At 47.1% G+C, this 22,095-nt stretch overlaps 1 protein-coding gene across 1 annotated transcript in view; it reads left to right on the top strand.

Moving 5' to 3' along the window:
* Positions 1–22,095, top strand: part of CATIP (ciliogenesis associated TTC17 interacting protein) — a 76,534-nt gene that overhangs the window by 48,734 nt on the left and 5,705 nt on the right. The window contains exons 3-6 of the mRNA XM_015410020.1: positions 5,056–5,162; positions 16,943–17,105; positions 18,157–18,357; positions 20,893–20,948. Coding sequence (XP_015265506.1) covers positions 5,056–5,162; positions 16,943–17,105; positions 18,157–18,357; positions 20,893–20,948 — 527 coding nt within the window. The remainder of the gene's footprint in view (positions 1–5,055; positions 5,163–16,942; positions 17,106–18,156; positions 18,358–20,892; positions 20,949–22,095) is intronic.

Genomic DNA, 22,095 nt, shown 5'->3' with positions numbered 1-22,095 from the left:
ATTATATTATTATTACTATTTACCACTTTAAAAAATGCTCATTGCTTGACTTTCAAGATGGGGGGGAGGCAGACCCTGCCAGACCAGTTTTAAAATGGTTAGCAGGAGGGGTTCAGGAGGAAGTGTTTATTTTTAACTGCAAAGGGGGAGGGAGTGGGTAAATGCTGCTGACAGGAAATAGTCTGGATAACTTGGGGAGGGGAAGCCCTCGGCCCCAAATTATTCTCCTTGGCTGGCTGCCCGCCTGAAGGGAGGGGGGTGCCCAGGGAGAACTCTGTGCAGGTCCAGCCTGAGGATCCTCCGTCTCCAAGCCTGGCTGGCACAAGCCCCATTCATGGGCCCGGGCTCTTGGGAACGCTGCGCCCAGCCCTGCCGCTCCTGCCACTGCTGCCGCTGCTCCTCTCTGAAGTGGGCGAGCGAGCCAGAGTACTGTGCCGGGCAGCGAAGGGGCGCGCTGGAGCAGCAGGCACCCAGAAAGTCATTGGGGGGGAAAGAGGTGGCAGTGGCCAGGGCATGCAGCACTTTGGGGGGGAGGGTGGCTCAGTCCGGCGCCTCCATGATGGCCCCGCCCTAGGCAAGAGTCTAGTTTGCCTAGTGAGCGAGCCCTTTCATTTCATTCCCAGAATACACCTGCTACCCCCAGGCGCTGTCATTCCACTTCATGGTGTCTCATTCTAGTCACAGAACACTCCTGCTACCCCTAGGGGCTGTCATTCCACTCTGAGGCCTGTCATTCCATTCCCAGAATAATCATGCTACCCCCAGGGGCTGTCATTTCACTCCGAGGTCTCTTATTCTAGTCACAGTACACTCCTGCTACCTCCAGGGGCTGTCATTCCACTCTGGGGACTGTAATTCCAGCCCCAGAATGCTTCTGCTACCCCCCCCCCCGGCTGTCATTCCACTCCATGGTCTCTCATTCCAGTCCCAGAACACATCTGCTACCTCCAGGGGCTGTCATTCCACTCCCTGGTCTCTCATTCCAATTCCAGAACACTCCTGCTACCCCCTGGGGCTATCATTCCACTCTGGGGCATGTCATTCAACTTCTGCTACCCCATGGGGCTGTCATTCCATTCTGCGGCCTCTCATTTCAGTCCCAGAACACTTCTTTTACTCCTAGGGGCTGTCATTCCATGCTTGGGCCTGTCTTTCCAGTCCCAGAGTAGTCGTAGTGTGTTTGGGCCCAGAGACCCTAATGAAAAATCCATTCTGCGTTTTTATTGCAACTCTTCTTGTCCTGTAATGTATTTCAATGGAGCCCATGCAAGTCAATTGGTATTCCTGGCTCCCATTATTTCCAATGGGCCTTCAAGTGTTTTCCATTGTTTCCAGTGGGCAATCCTGTCCTTCTTTTTAGTACAGGCCTGGCATTCCAGACCCAGAATACTGCTTCTACCCCCAAGGACTGCCATTCCACATTGTGGTCTCTCATTCCAGTCCCAGAACAGTCCTACTCAGGAGTCATTTTGCAGAAAAAGAGGTGCAGGAGCTCATTAGCATAACTCATTAGCACAACTTATTTGCATATGCCACACACCCCCAACATCACTGGAAGTGTGTCAGAAGGCAACACCCACTGCTCAGGCTCCACTGGACTATTTTGGATTGCTAGCTATTGGGGGGGGATGTGCAGATCTGCCCTCACAGAGGAGGGAGAGCCGTAGCCAGGATTTTGTAATTTAGGGAGCCTTTAAATAAGTTGGGGGGCACTGACATCACAGAATAAAAAAATAAAATTTAAAAAACTCACTTTTGCAGTGTTTGCAGTCTGCTTGCCTACGCAGGGAAGCAAGCTGCTCTTGGGGAAGGGACGGCAGTAAGGAGTCCTCCAGGTGGCCCAGAGAGTTGGGGGGGGCTGGGGGCTGCATGGAAGTCAGGGGGCCAAGCCCCGATATCTGTGCAGATAGGAAGGAAGGAAAGAAAGAAGGAAAAGGAAAGGAAGGAAGGAGGAAGAGAGGGAGAGAAGGAAAGAAGGAGGGAAGGGAAAGAAAGAAAGAAAGAAAGAAAGAAAGAAAGAAAGAAAGAAAGAAAGAAAGAAAGAAAGAGAGAGAGAGAGAGAGAGAGAGAGAGAGAGAGAGAGAGAGAGAGAGAAGGAAAGAAGGAGGGGAAAAAGAAAGAATGAAGGAAAAAAGGACAGAGAAAGGGAAAGAAAGAGAAGAAAAGGAGGGAAAGAAAGAAAGAAAGCAAACAGATGGGGAGGGAGGCTCTCAAACCCCCCTGAACAAGCCCCCACCTCCCTGCGGCTCCCTCACCCCCATCAAGGCCCCGCCACTCTCCATGGCCCACCTCCCCAATCAAGCTGCTGCCGCCACCCCACACCAGCCAGGTGCCAGGAAAGGTGGGCAGCGGGGCTCCGGAGGCCTTACCCAAGCTCTGCGCCTCGCTGGGGGGGGGGAATCTGCAGCTTACCTGGCTGCTTCTGGCTCCTTGTGGCCTGGGAGCAGGGGATGGGGCTTCTTACTACCCCCAGGGGCTATAAGGGCAGGGCACCCATAAATGGCATTCAACACACAATGGAAAGCAAACGTAAAATTGAAACCTGCCCTCTGGCATGTCGAATTTACACTCTGAGGGTGCTGTTTGAACCAGTCCTTTTGAATATTGGACAGAGTTTTATGGAAGGGCTGCAGACCACCCTGCAAGATACAGGTATGTTCCCAAACATGATCACTTCATACAGGGTTGCTTCACAAATACCATTTCTTGTATCCAAAGATAACCTTTGTGTAGGGGGAAATGGCACATGAACAACAGATTGTGTAAAGAAATGTGGGGGGTTCTTTTATAACATTTGTCTTGAAGCTGCTGTGTTTGGGGCTTTGAAACACTTGTAATCGTCACAAAAAAATGGATTTCCTCTTTTTCTCTCTGTAGGGATGGCCAGTCATCTCCTGTTCAGGACCTGCTTTTTCTAGCACAGGCCAGCTGGCCAGTTCAACTGGCCTATTTTACTCATTTCATGCTGTCAGGAGGGCAATGTCAACCCCCTCCCGACTAGGCAGGAAACCACCCAGTTAGCACTCGCCAGCAGAAGGAATACGGTCCTAGACCTTTCCCGGGGGGTCCCAGGATCCTGGCCCAACACCCACAGAGGGGCGAGAACCCTAAGAAAGGAGGGGGTCGAGGGCGCGGAACCCATTGGGCGGGACGACAAGGACCTGACCGCTGGAGACAGGGTTGGTGGGTGGAGGAACGAGACCCAAATCCCCTGGAACCCAGGCTGGTGGCTCAGCTACTTTAAGAAGTGGGTGGTGGGCAGAACAGGTGTGGATGCTGAACGAATAAGGGATAAAAACAGGTGAAGCCGGGGAGGAAGGGGGGTGGTTCGCAAGTAGACTGAGAGGAGGGAGACGTATCCACTCGTATTCATCTAGTAAACCACCCCCGTTGTGGCAAGTAACAAAAACGTAACTTGACCAACAACAAATCTGAGGCAAACCCGAGTCCCTAATTGTTCAGCGAAACACCCTGGATTCGGCTCACGACTGACTCGGCCCCTCCCGGCAGCCCAAGTGTGACACATGCTAACTTAATGATATCTCATCTTTCCCACTTCCTAAGCAGACTTTGTCAGGGAAAGGCCTCTCACTTCTTTCCTCCCATTCTTTGTGCCAGATAATTTTGTGTTCATCATGCCCACCCACCTCACCCTACTGTTTCCTTTCTGTTCTGAAGAAAGCCTGCTTTTAAGTATGTTTGGTGTGCCTGACTTTCGGGTCATTTTTAGTGCTTTTTGTCCCTAGTTCTGTTAAAACTAGAGGTGTGCACCAAAACTGATTTTTAAATTTTTTTGGTTTATTTTAACATTCCAATTATTCCTTTATGATCATTAGAACACATATTTATTCTTTGTTTTTAGGGGAAACACATCTCCAGCTGTAACTTCCATACACATCTGTTGTGAGAAAAGTGTGTGGCTGCACATATCTGTAAATGCGTTTTTACCCGTGCCACCCACACTCTCCTCGGTTCATGTGTCCCCGTAGTGATGCCTCCTTACCAAAGGCAAATGATGCAAGTTTGGAAACCACTAAACACTGGCAGAGACACTCAAAGGTCTCTTCTTAAAATAAAACTTATCTTTATTAAAAGAAAAACATTCAAGTTCTAAGAGATTGCACTGCTTACCCAAGGGATCCTTTCTACCAGATTTCAAGTCCAGAAAGTTATTCTTCTTTATCAGCAATAAAAATTCTCACTTGCATATCAGGCCAGAAGCAAGTGTTCACCAACCCAAGAAAGAAGTGAGTAGGCAAACAGTATAGTAAAAGGGGATCTTTGTGTATGTGTGTGTCGAAGGTGAATGTTTAAATAAAAATGCAACACATGGATAACCCTGTCATCTCCTGCCCATTATCATACAGTGTTCTGGTGACAGCCTTATTTTTCTCACAACTGGGGTTACCAAGCCCTAGGAGGAAAGGCTGAGGGACTTGGAGATGTTCAGTCTGGAGAAGAGGAGGCTGAGGGGAGACATGATTGCTCTCTTTAAGTATCTGAAGGGCTGTCACTTAGAGGAGGGCAAGGAACTGTTCCTGTTGGCAGCAGAGGACAGGACTCGCAATAATAGATTTAAATTATGGGCGGAAGGTATCAGCTTTTTTACAGTAGGAGTTGTACCACAGTAGAATCTGCTGCCTCCCCCTCACTGGCAGTCTTTAAGCAACATCTGGACAAACACTTGTCAGGGATCCTCTAGGCTGAGGTTGGACTAGATGGCCTGCAGGACCCTTCCAATTTTGTGATTCTATGATTCTATAATGCACAGTGGAATCCTATGCAGTTTTTTGCAGTCCAAGCCCACTGAAATCAAGTAAAATTAGAAATGAGTAAATCTACATAGGATTACACAGATAGTCTAGCAAATATATACACTATAAAAGGGGCATAAGCAGAGACATAATCTAGACATTTTAAAATCCTCATTGTCCTGCAAGGAAAACAGCATATGTTTATCTCTCCCACTGAAATCACTGGGAGAATTACCATAGAATCCTAACCATGTTTTCTCAGAAGTAACCCTCAGTGAGCTCATCACTCCCGTAACCTTAGAAGCCGCCACCTACGAGGAGCTGGTCAAGGCCCTCATGGACCACTTCGCTCCGAGACCGTCCAAGATGGCATTGCGCATGGACTTCTTTCATGGCCGACGTTTTCAGGTTGGCGATCAACTGCAAGTCCCCCACCATCCAAGATGCCCTGTTAAATCAGTTCGTCTGGGGCGTCGGAGAACCGAAACTATGCCTGGGGCCCTGCATGGATTCCGGCCAGGGTGGTCAGGGTGACGGGGCCCCGGTCCTATGAGGTCGCAGCCGAAGACGGCCAGCTGCTGAGAAGACACATAGATCAACTCTGACGTTGCCTCCTCCTTACAGACGCGGGCTCCTCCCTAAGTGCGCAGGCTCTAATCTGGGAGAACCGGGTTTGATTCCCCACTCCTCCACTTGCACCTGCTGATGTGACCTTGGGTCAGTCACAAGCTCTGGCACAGCTGTCCTTGAAAAAGAGCAGTTTGTGTCAGAGTTCTCTCAGCCCCACCCACCTCACAGGGTGTCTGTTGTGGGGAGGGGAAGGGAAAGGAGTTTGTAAGCTGCTCTGAGACTCCCTTGGGTAGTGAAGGGCGGGGTATAAATCCAATCTCTTCTCTTCTTCTTCTTCTAAACTGTGGAGTCTTGTGAGCAAAAAATCTACCTTGTGTGAGCTACTAGCATTAAAGTTGTGAGTGAGGGATTTGGCTACTGCATAATTTAGTGTGCTCTGGAGCCATCCTTCCTGAACTAAGACAAAATTTTGTGAGCCTGAGGCTAAAAAACTGTGAGCTAGCTCACACTAACTCAGCTTAGAGGGAACACTGGTCGCATACCATTCTTCTTGGATGGGGGACTCCAGGAAAACTCAGCTCAGCAGTTCTTTTGAATAAAGTTTTTACTGAACAATTATAGGAAACAAAACATTTTTCTCAAACAACTATATCAACAATGCAAAACATATTTACATACACCAATCTGTATAACTGTGGGGTGGACTACTGTCACGCAGTGCTGGGATTTCACCAGGTTGCCACCTCAATGCCTGCGACGCCTCTGCAACCAGAGGGCGGTTGCAGCATGCACCGCCTTCCCCTCCTCAAGGTGTCCCTCGTTCCCTCCTGGCTGGAGTTGCTGCGAGTCAGGAATGATGTGTTCCTCAGTGGTCTCCACTGCTACCGGGTGGCCACGCTACTCGCAGATGTTGTGCAGCACACAGCACATGCGCACAGTATTGCATTTAGGTTGTGCTCCATGACTGGCAGCTTGGCCCCCAGACACCTCCAGCGCACCTTTAGGTGACCAAAGGTGCGCTCCACAATGCATCTTGCCCTGCTGTGTGCCCTGTTAAATGCCGCCTGCTGTGGGGCTAACACTCTGTATACAGCGTTATGAGCCAGGGGCGCATGGGGTAAGCAGCATCTGCTATTATTAAAGGAGGGATCTGTACACCCCCCCTCAATAGTTAATGTGGGATTCCCTGGCAGGAATATGCCTTGGTCCATGGCGTCTATTATTCTAGACCGCCTTAGCATATGTGCATTGTGGCTCCTGACAGCTTCTCCCACTGTAACATCTATGAAGCGCCCTTGGTGGTCCACAGTCCCCTGCAGGAGGACAGAGTAAAAGTTCTTTCTGTTGTAGAATTCTGCAGCTTGCCCTGGTGGTGCCCGGATTTGGATATGGCAGCCATCCATGGCTCCCACACAGTGTGGAAACCCCCCAGCTCCTCGAATCCAAGCATAACCTGGCAAAAGTGAAGGATAACATCAGTGTTCAGGCCCACAGTACCTTGTTCTACCTAGATTTATCAATAAGAGTCATACATAATATCTACAGTAATTTACAATTGCTGCATAAATACTGGTGTGTAGCAATGCATGTTTTAAACTAACAAGACATGACCCTGCCGGGACAATCACCATTTGCAGTTTCAGGCCCAATGCATCCTTTTAACGTAGACAGCAATGCCCACAGTCTCATTTGGAATTAACTGATGACAGTTACAAAGTGAAATGCTTGCTAGCAACTTGACTACATTGTGCCACAGTTGTAACTTATGGCCAGGGCTTTTTTTGTAGAAAAAGCCCAGCAGGAACTCATTAGCATATTAGGCCATGCCCATGACAGCACAGTTTATTAGCATATTAGGCCACACCCCATGCCTTCCCTTGGCTTGCCTGGGCGCCCCGCGACTGCCTCGGAGTCGCCAGGGGGGTCGCTCTCCAGGCCTTCCCTCTGTAGCCAGGCACGCAGATGTTTTGGCTGTAGTGGGCGTAGCCAACTCTGAAGCCAGCCGGAACTCCGTTCCTGTGCGTTCCTGCCCCAAAATAGCCCTGCTTATGGCATTGTTCGACACACATATAAAACCACCAATGCTCCCTCTAAGCTGTGGAATCTTGTGAGCAAAAAATCTACCTTGTGTGAGCTACTGGCATTGAAGTTGTGAGTTTGGCTACTGCATAAATTAGTGTGCTCTAGAGCTAAGTGTGCTTCCTGAGCTAAGACAAAGAATTTTGAGCCTGAGGCTAAAATCCTGCGAGCTAGCTCACACTAACTCAGCTTAGAGGGAACACTCAACACAACCATGGCTGCATCACTGACACCTCTGGAAGTCCTGTTATAAATCTTGAGAATTATCACTTCCAGCTCTCTTTTGTAGTAATTGACATCTGGACATTACCACAGTAGTGGTCATCCACAGATGTCACTGACTGGTCACCATTACATCCTCTGTGCCTGAAAGGACATATGATAGAAAACACCTCATTTCTGTCATGCATTTGCTTTACATGGGAGATGCTTATCCATCCAGGTGATCGCAGACATACAGTGCAACTCAACAACTGTGCCTCGATAGCTAGGCAGACTTCCACCACTATTCCGACCACAGTTGATCTTGCTATGCCAAATAGGGCGCCAACCACATAATAGCATGTGGTATTGGCCACACACTCCTCTACAGGCATGGGGTCCCTCATGGCTGTTCCCTCATGCTGAAAATGTGGCCTCAGAGAGTCCACCAGCCACAGGAAGGTGGCCCTAGTCATCCTGAAATTTTGTAACCACTGCTCATCCTCCCATATGACCCAGGGATAGACAGTCCACAGTTGAGCTGGTCAAGGATAGACCCACCAATGATGTGGGGCTCCTTGTTCTGCCAGTGTGAGGAGATGGGCCATGTCAAGGGACTCTGAAAGCACGAAGTCCCTCAGTCTGGCTCCCCTACGTCTGAGGTATATCAGCCCCCTCACTCTCATGGCTGTCAACCTGTGGTGCAGATGACAGGCCACTATAAGGAAAATCTGAGCTGTCAGATTCATGTTGTTCCCTCAGAGCAAATGTCAGATATGAGCAGGAAAAGGTTTTTATAGAGGACTGGACAACTCAGGCGGATTGATACAGTTATGTGAGTGAAATCACGGTGCTCTGCGGAACTGTCAGATGAAAGCTGTGATTCGCCCTACTTGTTCTGCGCATGCGTGAGGATAAGTTTTTTTCCAATCTACAGATGAGTGCTTATGCGCATGCACAAATGGAGAAAAAAGTTTAAAAACCTGACACGGGCTCCCATGCGTCGGTAGTGTAGACAGCAGGGAGCGATGTGACTGCGGGGTGAGGCGGGATAAGGGAAGTAAGTGTGATTTCGATTATCCAGATCAAAGATAATCACATCAGGACCGAACCAGTTTAAACCACTGTCACCACGCCATCTGGACGCACCCGTAATGTAGCTTAAATAATTGACCAGTTGCTGTCCTATCAAATCTGCTGTCTGGAGCAAAACATTTCACCCTGCCTGATGATAGCCAGGCCCTAAACAAATCTAAATTCCTTTTGTTCTGTGCTTTATAGACATGGCACTCCTTGAGTTGTTTTAATATGTATTTTGTTATATTAATCTGTCATCTGTTTGCTTGTTGAGGAAAGTCTCAAAAGTAGATATGTATCATTGTGGAATTCTTCCAGACATACTAAGGAAAATGTCCTCACTTGGCAGGGACTGCTTGAGGACATTTGTTGAATGTTTTTCTAAGCAAAGGCCACCAGATGGTGTGGTAGTACAATGCCATGAAAGTTCTGGGAGGAAGCAAAACATGCAACATAGACTGAACCAACATGTTTGTGATTTCTACTCTGGGCAGGTATGCTCCCAGTGAACTCTGAGAGCAAGTCTGAGCTCTCTGTAAAGGTGGGATTTGTCTGCATGCTGGTTTTTCACTGGTATTTTAGGAATGGCGCACAGAATGTAAACAAACAGGGTGCACGGGAAATAGTGGCCACTAAATTTTATTCCTTTACTGTACTTATTTCCCCAAGAAACTCTTGTAAAATCTTTTTTGTCAGAAAGAACACTTCACAGCACATCTTTCATTTCTGGCTCACATACCATTTTTTAGCTTCACTCTGTTCAACTCTATTTAAAAAAATATATCTTATACTCTATTCTGTGCTTCTCCTGTGGGAAGTCCATCTGTTGCTAAGGCAACCAGCCCCGTAGCTAGGGAATTCTTTGGGGGGGGGCCTTGGGGGGGCCCCGCCAGCTAATTAAATGGAAGTACAGTGCAGGTGGTAAGTTGGAGCACTTTGGGGGCAGCCCTGGAGGGAGGGGGCCCAGAAGAAACACAAGGGGGCCGGGCCCCGTGGGCCCCATGTTAGCTACGGGCCTGAAGGCAACCCTGATGTCATAAAGATGTTTAGCATTTAAATAGCATCCCCAACGCATAGGACAATGAAGGAGTTCCATGATACCTGCCTCAGAATTTTGGGTCCCAGCACTGCCTGCAATATTATCACAATAGTACAATGCCTTAACAAGTACAGAAAAACCAATAACTCATCTACGCATTTCACTCTCTCTCTCACACACACACTCCAAGTCTGTTCTTTGCTCATCCATTCTCATATTCAAGAACTTATGCAGCCAGGATTTTTCTCTGTGGTAATGATGACTGTGGTTAAGTTGCATTTTGGATATCTCAGCATTGTCACCAGAACAGGACTTGTGAGATTGTCTTATGTGGGAGATCATGCATCATGTTTTGCTGTGCAGGAGTGTGAAAAACAAGCATATCTTTTCAGTGGGACAGCTAGATTCAAGTCCAGTGGCACCTTGGAGACCAAAGGAAGATATTTGGGGTTGCAGCAAAAGGAAATGTGTTAGTTTTTAAAGTGCCACGATGCCTGTTTTGTTTTGCTGCTACAGACTTAAAATGACTGCCCATCTGGAATTATCAAAAAAGAGTCTTAAAAAGACTAACACTTTTTATTATAAAATATACCCCACTTTTATTCCTGACCGTGGGACCTGAAGCAGCTTGCAACAATAAACCATGGAGATTAAAAGTAAAATACAAAAATGCAGACTACTTAAAACACTCCATCTAATTTCCTAGTTAACAATTAAAAGCATACTTAATTAGCTCTGTTTTAGGCAGTTTATAGAAATTTTAAGTACAGTTGCTGTCCTCATGTCTTTAGGGAGGTGGTTCTATAAAAGCGAAGTGGCCACCAAAGATACTCTCACTCAGATGAAAACAGTCCTCACCGCCCTGGAGACGGAAGTGCTAACAAAACAAAATCTGGAAAGGTAATTGAAGCTGTCACATAGGCATGTAATATATGCTGCAGAATGCTATGACATTCTTGCTTTTAAATATGCCTTTTGTAGTAGAGAAGAGTAGTAGACCTATGCTTATGTCCAAAATCTCTGTTCCTAATTCCGAGCTGACAGTCCCCTTTGGCTTTCTTTCCTTCTAGGAAGCCTAAGAGACCTGCGCTCTGTACCACCATCTCTGCCGAAGTTATGTCCCTTTAAGAGGTGGGGAAGGAAACTGTTGCTGTGGAAACCTGCGGATACACTGCTGCCTCACCTTGGAAAGGAAGAAAACACAGTGAGTACAGAGTGGGAGATGCCTCAGTGCTAACGTGGGGGTCAGGGCTCATTTTCTTCTTGGGGTTCCTTTTAGATGGGCTGTGAAAACACTGGCATGTGGGAGCTGCTGGGGGGTAACCCTGAAGGACCCATTGCTCCGTCAGGATGTAGGTGAACTAAGGGAACCAGAGTGGGGCTGCAGCCATTCTTTGAAGATAATCCATCCAGGAATTCCTGTCTCTAGGGAACATTTCAGTCCGTTTCCAGGCAGTTGCAGGTTCATACAACCCCCCCTCTTGCTGGGCACAGTTTTTAATTGGTGGTATGTAAGCAGGAATGCTGTTACCTTCCGTGCGCCTCGGCGTCCAGTCATGCCGGCCACATGACCACGGAAACGTCCTCGGACAGCGCTGGCTCTTCGGCTCGGAAACGGAGATGAGCACCGCAACGCTAGAGTCGGATTCGGCTGGCTTTCGAGCGAAACCTTTTCCTTTCTACCCTGTAGGCAGGGGGGGGGGGGGGGGTTGCAATCAGTGTTCCCTCTAAGCTGAGTTATCGTGAGCTAGCTCACAGTTTTTTAGCCTCGGGCTCACACATTTTTGTCTTAGATCAGGAAGGACGGCTCCAGAGCAAACTAATTCATGCAGCAGCCAAATGGCTCGCTCATAACTTTAATGCCAGTGGTTCACAGAGTAGAATCTTTGCTCACAAGACTCCACAGCTTAGAGGGAGCGTTGGTTGCAATGCTTAGTGATTTTGTGAGGTGATGCGCTTACCTTTTTTTTTTCTATTCTGGGGAACCCTGAATCAGAAATTGTCCTACTTTCACGTACATGCCTTTTCACCTACTGGCTACCTATGTTTCGGTTTGTCCTTCAACTGTGTGCTGCATTTCTCTTTATTGTGGACTAGAATTCTGTGTTTGGTGAGAGATTGGTTTGTTTTTGTACATGCCTCAGTGTTGTTTTCATTTCTAAGACTCCCAGGGAACTATAGAAGTTTATTGTAATGAGACATATTATGTTCCCTAGAGGGAAAGAAAGAGGTATTATGTGGCAAATACTGCAAATACGCATCAGTTTAACTGTCGTAGCTTCCCTCAAGGAATCTTGGGAACTGTAGTTTCATTCATACCACATATTGTAGTCACTGTACCAGTTAGTGCTAAGACTCGTAGTCTAGGTATAATAACTAACTGGATCCTTTGCAGTGTCCATATTGTGTACCTAGCTTATTTGGTGCCCAGGCCGGATACTTTTTTAACACCCCTCTCCTCTATTTATTTATTTATTGCCGTCAAGTCACAGCTGACTTATGGTAACCCCACGGGGTTTTCGAGGCAAGAGACATTCGGAGGCGGTTTGCCGTTGCCTGCCTCCGCGTCGGCCTTGCTTTGCTTCTGAGATCTGATGAGATCAGGCTAGGCTGGGGCTGTCCAGGTCAGGGCCCCTCCTCTATACAGCAAAATTATTTTCAGTCATAATCATGAAATAAAATGAATAGTAATAATGGCCAGAAAAGAGATTCAGGCAGGTACCCAAAGGAGTCTCAGAGCATCTTACAAACTCCTTTCCCTTCCCCTCCCCACAACAGACACCCTGTGAGGTAGGTGGGGCTGAGAGAGGTCTGACAGAAACTGCTCTTTTTCAAGAACAGCTCTTATCAGAACTACGGCTTGCCCAAGGTCATCCAGCAGGTGCAAGTGGAGGAGTGGGGAATCAAACCCGGTTCTCCCAGATTAGAGTCCGTGCACTGAACCACTACACCAAAGGTGCCACTGGACACAAACTTTGTTTCAACGGCAAGAAAAGAAATGCAGACAGTGAAAAAATTATTTTACTTAACTTTGTATATATAATCATGCCAGTAAAAGACATTCAAATTCCAACATGCTATTTCATTATGACAGCAAACATGGTGTAGTGGTTAAAGTGTTGGACTAGGGTCTGGGAAATCCAGATTCGAACCCCCACTCGTGTCATGGAAACTTGCTGGGTGACCATGGGCCAGTCCCATTACTCTCAGCCTAGCCCTGACCTGGGCAGCCCCAGCATAGCCTGATCTCACCAGATCTCAGAAGTGAAGCAGGGCCGAGGTAGAGGCAGGAAACGGAAAACTATCTCTGAATGCAAAATAAATATATAAATTGCATCTCACCACTCATGTTCTGAGCAGGCACTTGGGAGGGCTTCTGTTCTCCAAATGTCTATGGGGCATTTTTGAGAGCTAGGAGTCTGCCTTTGTACTAACTTTTACTAACTAACACTAATCCAAGCTTGTCGAAGGTTTTCACGGCCGAAGTTCATTAGCAGTTGTAGATTTTCTGGGCTGTATGGCCGTGGTCTTGACATTGTAGGGCCTGATGTTTCGCCAGTAGCTGTGACTGGCATCCTCAGAGGTATAACACAGAAAGATGCAGTACTCTCTGTGGCAAGGTGAGAAGAAAAATGGTAGGCAGGTAATTTTTATCTACTCAGGAAGGTGGGGTAGGGTTGAGTCATTATCTTGTTGGAGTTCCCCAGGCTGTGACATGCTAATGGGGGAGCTTTCCTAAGGAGGTTTATATTTATTTATATTTATTTATAACTTCGGCTTATATACTGCCCTGACCCCGAAGGGTCTCTGGGCGGTTTACATAGTAATTTTTCAGGTTCTTTTGTATATGGATTGTTTCCTGAGGAGGTTCTTTTGCATGTGGATTCTAATCTTATCTGTAGTGCTATTGTCAGATGTAGAGCCTTTTGTGTTTTTCAGGACAGGAAACTATGCCCTATTTTTTAAAAAACTCGCTTCTTTTCTCGTTGAAATTGTGTTTATGTTTATGAATTTCAATGGCTTCCCTGTGTGATCTGACATGGTATTTGAATGTGTTGTCCAGCCTTTCAGTGTCTTGGAACAAAATACTGTGTCCTGTTTGAGTTAGGCTATGTTCAGCCACTGCTGATTTTTCAGGTTGGCCGAGTCTGCAGTGTCTTTCATGTTCTTTTATTCTTGTCTGAATGCCAAGACCACGGCCATACAACCCGGTAAATCTACAACAGCTAACTAATCAAAGCATCACAAAATAATGATCACAAGCTTCAACAGACTGGATGTTAAGAAACACACTACCTCCCCCCCAAGACAGTGCCCCAAGAAGTGAAAATATTCCAAATTACTAAAGTCAAACCAGAGAATCTCTGCAGCGGAAACTGAAGGGAGGGGCATTTTTGCATGGCTAGCAGAACCAGTGCAATGTACAGAGTACCCAGCAGTGCCAGTGCAATCACAGAGTGCCCAGCAGAACCCAGTGCCATTGTGGCAATGCCAACTGATGTTAAGCACAGAATCACAGTCCAAGCGGGGGGGGGGATTTGGAAGCCCAGCAGAACCAATGCGATGTACAGTGCCCAGCAGACTCAGTTCCATTGTGGCAATGCCAGTTAATGTCAAGCGCAGAATCATAAGCAAAGGGGGATTTGGAAGCCCAGCAGAAACAGTGCAATGTACAGCACCTAGCAAACCCAGTGTCTTCTGTACTACTACTATACTACTCGTCACCCAGCAGGACAGGGATGAGAAGGTCTTGAGACCAAGAAGTGAAAATACAGGGAGGAGGAAATTAGGTGCAGGGAGACAGAAATGAATGAGAAACGTGTGGGTAAAAGGAAGAGAAATTAAGAGAGGGGAAGGTTGTTTTATCTTGCTGTCACACCGTAACTACTGCTTTGTAAGCTCAGGCTGAGCTGGGTGCAAGGAAAGGAAAAAAGGAAGGCTAGAATATTGGAGAAAATGACATGCAGGCTGGCACTGTAGCAGCTATCAGGGTGCTGGCTTGGTTGTACGATCTGTTAAGCAAGTTTGCTTCAGTCTGGGAGAAATTTATTATTTATTTATTTCAATTTATACCCCGCCCTCCCCGCCAAAGCAGGCTCGGCTTCAGAAAGTGAAGTCTAGCTGATCCTAGAGTGCTTTTTGCTATGCTCAGACTTCCCTGTACCCCTAGTGGCTGCAGCCGGAACTGCAATTTTAAAATAAAAGGAAAGACGTTTGGCTGGACACAGCATGACCATGGCTTCAAGGGCCATCCTTCAAGGGCCTTCCTCAAGCTGCACTCGGGGCAGAGCACACACCCCGCTCCACCCTTGGTATACCACTGCGTCTCTCCTTGGTATATAACCAAATGATAAATTCTGGTCTGTTTGAAACTGCTGCACGCATTTTTTAAGAAATGGATGAGCTAGTTTTTACCATCTTTAATTATTGCACCATCACACCAAGCCAGTGAGCTAACTGTTATTGTTCCCATTTGACAGATGTGGAGTTCAATCTACAGATGGTTTGGTGTAGTGGTTTGGTGTAGTGGTTAAGCGCACGGACTCTAATCCGGGAGAACCGGGTTTGAGTCCCCACTCCTCCACTTGTACCTGGCTGGATGACCTTGGGCAAGCCGTAGTTATGATAAGAGCTGTTCTTGAAAAAGAGCCATTTCTGTCAGAGCTCTTTCAGCCCCACCTACCTCACAGGGTGTCTGTTGTGGGGAGGGGAAGGGAAAGGAGTTTGTAAGTCCCTCTGAGACTCCTTCAGGTAGTGAAGGGCGGGGTATGAATCCAATTTCCTCTTCCTCTTCCTCTTCTTCTTCTTCTTCAAGGGGGGCACAGCATCGAACTTTGTACCTGAGCTCAGAAATGACTGCATATGTTCCAGAGGTCACTTCGTAGAAAAAGAGGTGCAGGAGCCATAACCCATTAGCATAACTTATTTGCATATGCCACACCGCCTGACATCACCGGAAGTGTGTCAGAAGGCAACACCCACCGCTCAGGCTCCACTAGACTAGACTGTTTTGGATTCCTAGGCTCGGGGTGCGGGCATGCAGATCTGTCCTCAAAGAGGAGGGAGAACTTGTACCTGAATGAAACTTGGTCTTAAAGGTGCCACTGGACTCTTTTGGACCGGGGAGCCGGGGGGGGGGGCTCTGCAATTTACCTGGCTGCTTCTTGCTCTGACTGAGGGATGCTGGGAGCAGGGGGTGGGGCTTGTTGCATGTGCCCACCCCTGGGCTCTTTACTGCCGGAGCTCTGCTCCTGTGCGCTCCTGCAGGAAATGACCCCGATATGTTCCATTTACTGAACTTCAATGTATTCTTTGACAGGGCATCATCACCCAGCTATTACACACTGGGATAGGAGGGGCATATAAAAGGTGGGCAGAACAGAAGTGAGACATAAGATAGTTAAAATGTTCCTTCCCTGACTATGAATCTTACCAGAAGCAGACAAAAAATGATTGGTAGTATGATTGACTTGTTTAATGAGGAACCTATTTGCACGATATATCTGGATGTAGAGATCTGGGGCATGGCAGCAATATACAAATTTTGGTAGCCACCAGGTAGGGGTAGGACAGGATCAGAATGGAAGAAAACTCACTTTTGTGCCATCCAAAAAGAAACTACCAAACCATCTTCATCAGTGCAACCCTACATATCCAAAGTGCACTAGTAACTTCTTTAAGGGGATTGCAGCTATGGAGCAACATAACAAGGAAGCTTATCTAGTTTAATTTACATAAAGATAAAGGTTCCCTTGCTCGAAAGCCAGTCGAATCTGCCTCTAGGGTTGTGGTGTTCATCTCCGTTTCAAAGCCGAAGAGCCAGCGCTGTCCGAAGACTTTTCCGTGGTCATGTCGCTGGCATGACTAAACGCAGAGGTGCACGGAACGCTGTTACCTTTCCACCGAAGTGGTACCTATTTATCTACTTGCAATTTCTTGCTTTCGGACTGCTAGGTTGGCAGGAGCTGGAACTAGAGATGGGAGCTCACTCTGTCATGCGGCACCCGGGTCTCGAACTGCTGAACTACTGACCTTCCATAGACTGCAGTTCAGCGTCTTAACCACTTGAGCCACCGCAGCTCCTTTAATTTACATAGGAAGTGATTATTGTTACGTCAACAGAAGCTGGTTAATGGCAGTTACGTATATCTACATTGTTAGGATGAGAACATTAATGACCATGTCTAGTGTTTGGCTTACATAATCCATATCCTCTTTCCAGAATTCCTCCCTACAAGCCTTTAGAAGGTATACCTATTCCATGGCTTCTGGGCATCTGCAGCCTACAGTGCAAGTGGCAAACTCATTGGAGATAGCAAAAGAGACGCCAATACAGAAAGTCCCAAATGCAAGCAAGAGTGCCATAGAGTTCCTTTCACTCATTGGTGGGTATCACCTGCTGTTCACCTCAGAGTTGTCCTCTATGTCAATGGTGGGGGTGGGGAAGAATCAGCTAGACAGTATTTTTATTTTACAGACAGGCAAGTCTTGTTTTGCAGTTCCTAGTTTACAAATTTTCAAGAAATGATATAGGTCAGAAATACAAGAAAACTACCTTTTTGGAGGGAAATCATCATATTTCTTGGTGAATCCTCAAGCAAAACCAAACTTGACCAGACGGCTCCCAGCCAACTGCCTGGTGTCGTCTGCCTCTCCAGAATTGCCCTTTCTGTTTGTCAAGAAGAATGGGTTCTAGTCTCCCATTATGATTTCTGGCATACATTCCACCTGATTCTGCTTTCCCCACAAGACACATAATTCTACCATGCCTTTTGAAAGAAGGCTGTGATTGAACACAGGTTTTTAGGCATTTTCTGAGCCACCTTATGGTCTGGCTAGAAGGTTAGTTAATATTTTAATAGTACAGGGCAAAGGCAAACAATGGCCAGTTCCAATTACTTTGGGTCCATATCTCTTTTATATAAGGAATTTCCTCTGTATTGGTGACACCCTGGGTAGATTTCTGTTGCCACACCATTGTTAGCCACATTGTAGTATCAGAAAATGAGGCTCACATAGCGAGGGCATAGGGCAGGCTGTGTTCCACATGTCACTCGTCCCTTAAAGAGTCATTGGTAGCCAAGAGAGACCATAGGCCTTCTGAACTGCCCTTTGATTATGGGTACTTTAACCACCCCTCCAAACTGATCCTGGGATCCAGGTTCTCCGCCCATTAATTTTACAGTTATAAGACGCTTTGCTATATAAATAAACCAAATTGAAGCCTCATTGTTTATGTGTGCCTTGTCTAATTTTTGGACTTCATCAACCAAAGCGAGTATTTTTGTATATGACAACAGGAGCCTTGATTTTCAAAAGCTTACACTCCAAAATATTGTTGGTCTCTAATGTGCTACTGGACTGAAATTTAGTATTTTTGAAAGGGCATTTTTACATTTGGAATGGGAACATAGAATTCCTTGTGTTTCCTTTCAGGAACAGATGAGATCCAGCCCTGCCTTTTTGAAGAGTCACTTGTTGCCGTCTCAGAGAATGGCCAGAGAATAGGAACATTCTCCATCTCGGTGAAGAGGTCCCGCTATTCACTAGATGAGGGGTATGAAGAAGACTGCTACCTGGTCCATGCAAGAAGCAAAGGGACTGTTGATGGCGTGCCCTGCACAACCTCCATTACAGGTAACCATTTTTGGAGAAGAATGGAAGAGAGAAGGGGAAAATGTGGTGAACTCTTGGGCCCAATTACAGGGGATCTTGATATTAAGGCTCGGATGCTGTGCAACATGAGTGGAGATGCGCTTTATGGGCAGCTGCTACCCCATATGCCTCCTTCTGCTGCAGTCTTCCATGCCCCTGTAGTTCAGCATAACCCCAAGAACATCATGAGGAGCTTTAGGTCGACAAGCATAAGGTCTGTGTGTCCTTTATTCTGCCAGCTACCATTTCTGCAGAAATTTCCCTCTGCTGTACTGTTGGAGGGCTTTTTCTAGTTTTTTTTAAAAAGTAATTGCTCTTGCATTATAACATTATAATGATCTACTACTTGTTCCTCTGAATTCCCAGGTTTCATTGAAAAAGTCAGCCTCTAGCCCTTTTCATTGTGGAGATAATAAGGGCGATATAAGGGGAAAGGTGCATCTCTGCTACTGCCTGACTTTAAAAAAAATGAAAATGAAAGCCGGGGATTCAGAGGAATGGGAAGATTGTGGCAACAGGTCATTGTACCATTATAATGGTATAGTAATCTAGCAATTATTGAGCTTTTGAAAAGCTGATAGGAGCCCTATGATGGTGTGGGTTTTGAGGTAAGGAAAATGGCACCAACGTGGATGGGACCTTCACAAATTCATATCTTCCCATCCATCTGTTTCTTTCTTTCTTTCTTTTTAGCAGGGAAGACACCTCTAGAGTATTCTTCCTGATGTTATTTTCTATTAAAAACTCCCTTCCTGTAAGTTCTTTCCAATAGCCAATCTATGCAAGAGCCACCCCAGTTTGGAGTGCAGACTGCTCAGTTTTGTGGGGTGCAGGGTTTGTACTCCATCTGTCTAATTCAGGATGACAAGGAAAGGAGGAGTTGCAGTGAGACATGTAGGGAGCAGCAGGGGTCATTTCGTAGGAAAAGAGGTGCAGGAGCTCATTAGCATAACTCATTAGCATAACTCATTTGCATATGCCACACCCCCTGACGTCACCGGAAGTGTGTCAGAAGGCGACACCCACCGCTCAGGCTCCACTGGACTGTTTTGGATTGCTAGCTATTGGGGGGGGGGATGTGCAGATCTGTCCTCGCAGAGGAGGAAGAGCTTGTACCTGAATAAAACTGGGTTTTAAGGTGCCACTGGACTGTTTTGAACCGGGGGGCCGGGAGGGGGCTCTGCAGCTTACCTGGCTGCTTCTTGCTCCTCATGGTCCGGGGCTGCTGGGAGCAGGGGGTGGGGGTTGTTGCATGTGCCTGCCCCCTGGGCTCTTTACTGCCGGAGCTCCGCTCCTGTGCGCTCCTGCAGGAAATGACCCCTGGGGAGCAGCAAGGGGATGGGAAAGAACCTACAGAACTAGATTGCTCCTCTCACTTCCCCCTGCAAAGGACCTTGGCCTGAGACACCACTGCCATTGAATCTGCTGAACAAGGTAACACACTTCCTGCATTTCTCCTGTTTGCATGGGTGAGAAAGAATTTTCACGTCCTCTTTCTCTGCCCCATCCCTTTCTGGTCCCCTAAATAGTACCAGTTAGTGCAGCCACTGCAAAACTAGGTGAAGGTTAGGAAGTGTTTTGGACAACAGGAACCTGTTACAAGGGTGCTGGTGACTGATGAGATGACAAACGTCTACAGCAGCATGTTCTCACTGTGGCTTTCCTGGTGGTCTCTCATTGTGGCGGAGGTAATACAGAGCACTGGATATTAGTGACACTAATAGCAACAGCTGGGTGCAAAAAGGGGAGAAGCTCCCTTGTTCTGAAATCTGTGTGTTTTCCAGTGGGTGGGGAGCGGTGGCACAGTGGGTATATCCCACTGTCTTAACATCTGAACTGTGTTAGTTCGAGCCCCACGCTGGTGTGAGCAGCCAGCCTGTTGTCCCCAGCTCATCATCCACCCAGCGATTAGAAAGCTTCGGCGAGTAAATAAAATGGGAACCACTCCTTAGAGAGAGTGGGCACGCCAATCTCCCTTGTGGGAGGGTGTTAGCTTACGGTCGGACGTCCTGGTCGAGGCTTGGAAGGCGAAACAGCTTCTGGGCTACATAAGAATCCCTGCAATGGATGTTCCGGCCAGGCGGTGGCAGTGTGGCGATTGACATACGGGTCCTGAAGCCTGGCCAACAAGCAGCCCTGCGGAAAACGACGGAGCCAAGCCAGAAGGACATCTATACCGGGCAGTGACGGCACGTGCAATTAAAAATTAATATATGTTGTCTTCCCTTTCCCCTACAAACATTGTTAGTCCCCTGTCTATACTGAGTAACTGTACATCGCTTTGAGCCCACTGGGGAAAGCGATTAATAAATGGAAAGTATTGTTATTGTTATGGTTATTATTATTGTTGTTGTTGTTGTTATTGTCTGTGGATTTCTGCTGGCTTTTGTGGTTCTAGAACTGTTCACCACTTCCATATGGAAACAAGATTAACATGCTGGGCTATGCTACAGAGAGTGAACTGATAACATTAATCTTCACTGTTGTCTTTTGTGCCTTTATCCCTTACTATATCAGGTTATGTAACAAAGAATCTAGAGACACTGGAGCAGCACACAGAGGAAAGCGTGAGGGTAACTATCTCGTTTGTTCTCTTTTCTGTAGCCCGCAGTCCGCCAGATAGAACCTGAGCATCTGCAATTCTGGCACAATTTTTCTGTCTTTCCTGCAAAGGGTCATGATACAATTTTTGATGTGTTGTGTTGGGGTTCCCTGACCTGGCTATTAAGAAGTCACTCAAATGTCATGCTGCTGGAAACTAATTTCACAAGCATCTGGGGCCCCATTTGGATTGGTACCTAGATAGAGGGAGCAAGGAAGGGGCTTCAGTCTTGGCTGTTATCCCAACAATCCCAGAGGGATGCTGTTTGCCTCACTGAAAGGGTGCACATATATCCCATACACATGTGTTAAAAATATGCTTAAAGCCAACAAAAACAGTTCTTTAGAGTAGGCTGTGTAATCTATTGCCATGGGCTGCTACCAGGGGTCATTTCATAGAAAAAGAGGTGTAGGAGCTCATTAGCATAACTCATTAGCATAACTTATTTGCATATGCCACACCCCCTGACATCACTGGAAGTGTGTCAGAAGGCAATACCCACCGCTCAGGCTCCACGGGACTGTTTTAGATTGCCAGCTATTGGGGGGGGGGAACATGCATATCTGTTCTCGCAGAGGAGGGAGAGCTTGTACCTGAATAAAACTTGGTCTTAAAGGTGTCACTGGACTGTTTTGGACCGGGGGGGCGTGGGGAGCTCTGCAACTTATCTGGCTGCTTCTTGCCCTGACAGGGCTGCTGGGAGCAGGGGGTGGGGCTTGTTGCATGTGCCTGCCCCCTGGGCTCTTTACTGCCGGAGCTCCGCTCCTGTGCGCTCCTGCAGGAAATGACCCCTGGCTGTTACAGAGCTAATATCAGGACTAGGGTAATAGCCACACACATACATGCTGGGAAGATGGATCCACCATAATTTATTAGATGGAATAGGCAAAAAATGAAATGGGCTAGGACCAGTCTAAGGCCTAAATTGCATGTGCTATTTTGCTATCTGGGAATCCTCACAACTTGAGGTAACATTCATTACCACAAAATATGCTTTTTGTACACTCACCATACCACCTCCAGTTTCTGCAGAATACATTTCCAGCACCTTCCTATCCCAGGGCTGCATGAGATCATGGGGACAGAGTTATTTGAATGGGGAACTTGTCTCAGCCTTC

This window comes from Gekko japonicus, unplaced genomic scaffold (genome assembly GCF_001447785.1).
Source record: "Gekko japonicus isolate JY-2015 unplaced genomic scaffold, Gekko_japonicus_V1.1 scaffold219, whole genome shotgun sequence".
Lineage (NCBI taxonomy): Eukaryota > Metazoa > Chordata > Lepidosauria > Squamata > Gekkonidae > Gekko > Gekko japonicus.
The sequence above is the reverse complement of the archived record's forward strand: the minus strand, read 5'-3'. Positions and strand labels throughout refer to the sequence as shown.